The sequence below is a fragment of the Orycteropus afer genome, unplaced genomic scaffold (assembly GCF_000298275.1).
Source record: "Orycteropus afer afer isolate SDZICR_OR568_19922 unplaced genomic scaffold, OryAfe1.0 scaffold00093, whole genome shotgun sequence".
In the NCBI taxonomy this organism is placed as follows: Eukaryota; Metazoa; Chordata; class Mammalia; order Tubulidentata; family Orycteropodidae; genus Orycteropus; species Orycteropus afer.
In genome coordinates, this window is record NW_006921680.1 from 2093198 (window position 1) to 2099197 (window position 6000).

The 6000-nt window shown below is 42.0% G+C and overlaps 1 protein-coding gene across 1 annotated transcript in view; it reads left to right on the forward strand.

The window, feature by feature from the left end:
• Nucleotides 1–6000, forward strand: part of ERAP1 (endoplasmic reticulum aminopeptidase 1) — a 59373-nt gene that overhangs the window by 51152 nt on the left and 2221 nt on the right. Inside the window, exon 17 of the mRNA XM_007942541.2 lies at nucleotides 303–384. Coding sequence (XP_007940732.1) covers nucleotides 303–384 — 82 coding nt within the window. The remainder of the gene's footprint in view (nucleotides 1–302; nucleotides 385–6000) is intronic.

Sequence of the window (6000 nt, forward strand, 5' to 3'; positions counted from 1 at the left end):
ACTTAATTAATCTGCAAAGTCCCCGTTCTAAGAGCACAGCCACAGGTACTGAGGATTAGATTTTGCCATATCTCTCTTGGGGTGACTATTTAACCCATTATAGATATTTAATCTTTTATTCAGTTGTGTGTATTTTAATTTTTTTTACAACTAGATCTTAACCCACTGGAAGGTAGATTATGTGTTATTTCTCTCATGACACCCAGTTTTGAGCTAAATGCTGTAATATCTATGAGGCTCTTCAAAATACATGTTAAATGAATAAATATTTCACAATACATTTTGATAATTTCCATTTCTAGGTTTGAACTTGGCTCACCTTCCATAGCCCAGATGGTAATGGCAACAACAAATCAATTCTCCACAAAAAACTGGCTTGAAGAGGTAAAAACATCTTTTTTTAAAAACTTGTTAAGTGATGACTGGCTAATAAATATGGGGTAGAGAAAATATTTTAAGGGGTAAGTTAGAAATGAATATTGTCATTTAGAAGTTATTTTTTAGATGCTGTAACATATGTAAGCAAAAGGAGTTCTGGTGGTGTAGTGGGTAAGGCATTTGGCTGCTAACCAGAAGGTCAGCAGTTCAAAGCCAGCTGCTCCATGGGAGGAAGATGAGGAAGTCTACTTCCATAAAGATTTACAGCTTGGAAACCCAGTGGGGGTTGCTGTGAGTAAGAATCAACTCGATAGCAGTGGGTTTATACATAAGCAAAAAGAGGTCTGGTGGTACAATTGTTAAAAGCATTCAGCTGCTAACCAAAAAGAGGTCAGTGGTTCAAACTCACCAGTTGCCCATGGGAGAAAGAGGAGGCAATCTGCTTCCGTAAAGATTTATAGCCTTAGAAACCTATGGGGCAATTCTGTCCTGTAGGGTCACTATGAGTCAGAATTGACTCGATGGCAAGGGTTTGTTTTTGTTTGTTTGTTTATGCTCTGGTGGCATAGTGCCTCAGGCATTTGATTGCTAACCAGAAGGCTGGCGGTTCAAACCCACCAGCCACTCCTCAGAAGGATGTTGGGCAATCTACTTCCATAGTGATATCGCCTCGGAAACCCAAGGAGGAATCTCTATGAGTCGGATCCGACTCGATGGCAGTGAGAAGTAAAAATTGGTTACAAATAAACTAGTGAAAACTGTGCCTCTTCTTGAGCATGTTAAGAACTCTCAATTCTGTCATTATAAAACTCTGGGACTTAAGACAACTTTAGAGATTTTGTTCATAATTTAGGATGCTAAAAGTGGGAGTTAGGATGTAAATGATGTAAATGGGAAGTGATCCCCCAGCGGATGTGAAAGAGGCAAGTCTGGACTCTAGATTGCCCCTATCCAAATTCATGGATTTCCTATTATTTATTATACATCCCATCTATTTTCAGAAAGAATCCTAGGCAACTTATAAAAACCCAAACTCATTGCCATTGAGTAGATTCCAACTCATAGTGACTCCTTTTGGGTTTCTGAGGCAGTAAATCTTTATGGAAGTAGACTGCCCAGTCTTCCCTCTGCAGAGTGGCTGGTGGGTTTGAACCACCAGCCTTCTGGTTAGCAGTCAAATGCCTTAGGCACTATGCTACCAGTTGTTGTTGTTGTTATGTGCCATCGAGTCGTCTCTGACTCATAGCGACCCCTCCTTGGGTTTCCAAGGCAGTATCACTATGGAAGTAGATTGCCCAGTCTTCCTTCTGAGGAGTGGCTGGTGGCTTTGAACTGCCAACCTTCTGGTTAGCAGTCAAGTGCCTTAGGCACTATGCCACCAGAGCTCCCATGCCACCAGAGTCCCATATATAAAGGACATTCTAACATAAGGAACAAAGAGCTATATAATGGCCATGAGAGATGATTGTACTAGAGACCTAGGCTGAGGATAGTTACTACAGTTGAGTTATGCTCATTGTGTGATAAAAAGAAAACATGTTAAATTTTCCAAGAAGGCAGACTTTTCTGCCAGCTCTAAACTCTGAGGAATTTGATGCATGGGTCATTATGTTTTGTGGTGTCTCTTCTATAATAAGGGGAGTTCTGATGGTGTAGTGCCTAAGGCATTTGACTGCTAACCAGAAGGCTGGCCTTTCAAACCCACCAGCCACTCCCTGGAAGGAAGATTGGGCAATCTACTTCTGTAGAGACACCACCTTGGAAATCCAAGGAGGGGTCCCTGTGAGTCGAATCGACTTGACGGCAGTGAGTTTGGTTTTGGTTTTCTTCTGTGATAATATTTTCTAATTAAAGATCCCTAGTGGCACAGTGGATAAAGTGCTTGGATGCTAACTGAAAGGTCCATGGTTTGAACCTACCAGCCGCTCTGTGTGAGAAAGATGTGGCAGTCTATCTACTTCTATAACAATTTAAACTTTGGAAACCCTATGGGCCATTTCTACTCTGTTCTGCAGCATTGTATGAGTTGGAATTGATTTGACAGCAGTGAACTTTTTTTTTTTTTTTTTTCCTTCCCCAATAGGAGTGTTGTGGAAAGATTTTTGCATGGTTTTATTTATTTACTTATATTGTGCTTTGGGTGCAAATTTACAAAGCAAACTTGCTTTACATGTAACACTTCATGCACATATGATTTCACAGCCCTGATTACCAGCCCCAACCATAAAAAACTCTCCTCCTCTCTCCTCCCTGTGACCGCCCCCTCCTGTGCCCTTTTTATCCATGCATTCCTGTCTGTCCAGCTTTCCCTGTGAGTGGTGCCCCTCTGGTGTCTCATGGCTGATTGATCTGAGGGGTACATCTCCCTAGAGTAGGTGAGTGCATTGCCCTGGAGTAGGTGTTCTGCATATGGGTCTTTCTACTGTTGGGCTAAGAGCCAATCCATGTAAGTGAGTCCATTTCTAGGCCTGAAGGGTAACTTGGGGCCATAATCTCAGGGATTCCACAAGTCTCTTTCTGACCAGTAATTCTGGTCATTTTTGTGTTTTTAAATTTTGTTCTACATTTTTCCTCACACTCTGTTGAGGATCTCTAGTTTTGATCCCTTTCTAAGCAGTTGGCATTGGTAACCATGCACCATCTAGTTCTTCTGGTCTTGGGGTCGTGGAGGCTGAGGTCCTCCTGGTTCATCTTATCTTTGGACTAATTGTTTCCAGAGCACTTTGATTTTCTTCACTCCTTTGCTCCTGACAAGACGAGACCAATAGTTGCATCTTAGATGGCCATTTGAAAGCTTTTAAGGCCCCAGTCGCTACTCACCAAAGTAGGTTATAGAACAAGATTTTTTATGTACTATGTTGTGCCAGTTGAGCATGATGTCCCCCAAGGCCATGGTCCCGAGTCTGCAGGCCTGGTGATTGATTCTCACAAGGTGTTTGGTTATTTCTAAGAAGTTACTCCAACCCTGTCTTCTGTTACTTCTGCAATGTATGTGGCTAGTTTTGTAGCACAAGTGCATATGTAAGATTCTGTTCAGCCAAATCTATCTTTGGTCTAGGGTATATTCCTGTTCCTCTACCCCGACCTGATCTTCTCACCTGTCTATGCGTTAATCCATAATCTGGTGTTTGGTGCTAGTGATAACGCAGTATTGTGCATGTACTAGTATTTGCCTCTGTTTTCGATATCTTTTGTGTACATTTCAGTGTCTTTCCTTTCCCCAGTGTCACCATGCTGGTCACAGACTCTTTCCATACCATCCCTCCCCTCACCCAAATCAATATGCAATCCCCAGCCAGTCCAAGATGTTTCCCTTTCCTTCCCTCCCCCTGTAACCAACAAAGAGAATTTCTTTCCCGGAATAAATCTTTCCTTGACTTTTTACAGTAGTGGGCTCGGACGATATTTGTCCTTCTGTGACTGACTTATTTCACTCAGCACCGGGTCCTCCAAATTCATCCATGTTGTGAGATGATTCGAGTATTCTTCATTATTCTTTAATGTTACATAGTATTCCATTGTGTAAATGTACCATAATAGTTTGGTTATCCATTCATCTATTGATGGGCATTTAGGTAGTTTCCATCTCTTTACTCTAGTGAATTATGCTGTGATGAACATGGGTGTGCATATGTCTGCTTGTGTCCTGTCTCTCACGTCTTTAGGATATATTCCTAGTAATAGAATTGCTGGATCAAATTGCATTTTCAGTTTTTTAAGGAAATGCCATACCCCTGGGGGGTCTCACCAGGCTCTATCAGACCAGTAAACCTGGTCTTTTTATGATTTTGAGTTTTGTTCCACATTGTTCTCCCACTCTATCCAGGATCTCCTGTACTGATATTCCTTTCTGAGTGGTTGATGGTGGTAGCCAGGGACCATCTACTTTTTCTGGTCTCATGGTCATATAGGTTGAGGTTCTCATGGTCCACTAGTCACTTGGACTAATTGTTTTCATGAATCTTTGGTTTTCTTCATTCTTCTTTGCTCTAGATGAGGACAGACCCATTGTTTCAACTATCTGGCCACTTGCAAGCTTTTAAGACCCCAGTTACTACTCTCCAAAGTAGGATGTGTTGTTGTTGTTGTTATGTGCCGCTGAGTCGGCCCCGACTCATAGCGACCCCTCCTTGGGTTTCTGAGGTGGTATCACTATGGAAGTAGATTGCCCAGCCTTCCGAGGAGTGTAGTATGTTATGCTAATTGAGTGTGATGTCCCCTATGACCAAGTCCACAGGCCCAACAGCTAACTCCATCAGGGTGGTTGACTGTGTCTCAGAAGTTATAACTGCCCTGTTTGTTCTAGTTATATGGGTGTTCTTACAGCAGATATAAATATGTATGTAGAAATATCACCTGCTAATCTTACATATGATCATAGGTATATTCCCTTTTGCCTAGACATACCTGATCATTCAACCAGTCTACCCCTTTTGCCTAGACATACCTGATCATTCAGCCAGTCTACCCATCTATTAACCAGTAGATTAATAGATTTGTTATCCCTGATAACACAAAACCCTATTACTTAGAATAAATTCCAAACCCCTCCCCCTCCCTTCACCTGTAGACAAAACTGCCATGATCTGTCTCCTGTCCACATTTCCAGCCAAATCTCACACACTCTCCTATGTCTTATATTTGCTTTCACAACACTCCAGCCACTCAGACCTCCTGCTCCTGGACTGACAAACACCTTTCTTGTCTCTAAGCCTCTGCACTTTTTCTTCCCTCTGCCTGGCTTTCTCTTCCCACTACTTTTTATCAGACGGTTCATTTTATTCCTTGAGGTCCCAGATTAAAGCCTCCTCTCCCTCCCTTCCCAGCCACCCCTTACTGTCATACCAAAACAAAAACCAGTTGCCATTGAGTCAATTCCAACTCATGCTAGCACCAAATAAATGTCTCAGTAGAACTGTACTCTATAGCAATAGTATGGAATGGATGTAAATAGGTACCCCTTTTTTTCCAAGAAGCCTGTGGATAGGTAAAAACTGCCAACTTTTTAGTTAGTGGCTGAGTGCTTAACTGTTTGTGCATCACCTAGCAATTCCTGTCAGTCATACCCAACATTTAATGTCTTCACAGGAGTTTATTTATAGTAATCAGTTTACTGCTAATCTCCACAGGTAGACTGTAAACTCCGTGAGGGCAGAGAGCATTCCTGATTCACTGCTTTATCCTCAGTATCTAGCATAGAAGATAAAGTAGAGGGATGAATAAGAGCCAGAGGAAGTATCTGTGAATAAATGGAGGATGAGTCCCTGATCCATGCCCAGGATCTGGGTTTTGCACTTTGCCCACATCACCTAACTTCATCCCTATAATACCCTGCAATGTAGGGATGATCCCCATTTTACAAATGAGGAAACTGAGGCCCAGAAAAATTAAATAACTTGCTAAAGGGCAAGTAAATTAGTAGGATAAACCTGCTTTTCTGTTTCATGCTGATTACTGCCCTGGAGGAGGGTTTGAATCAAATAATGAGTTGAAATGCTGTATTTCCAGGACAGAAAAAAATGGAAGAGAGAACTTTGGTGCAGAAAAAGTATGAGTGCAAGGGCTAAAGGGAACTCTGGTAGTGTAGTGCCTAAGGCATTTGACTGCTAACCAGAAGGCTGG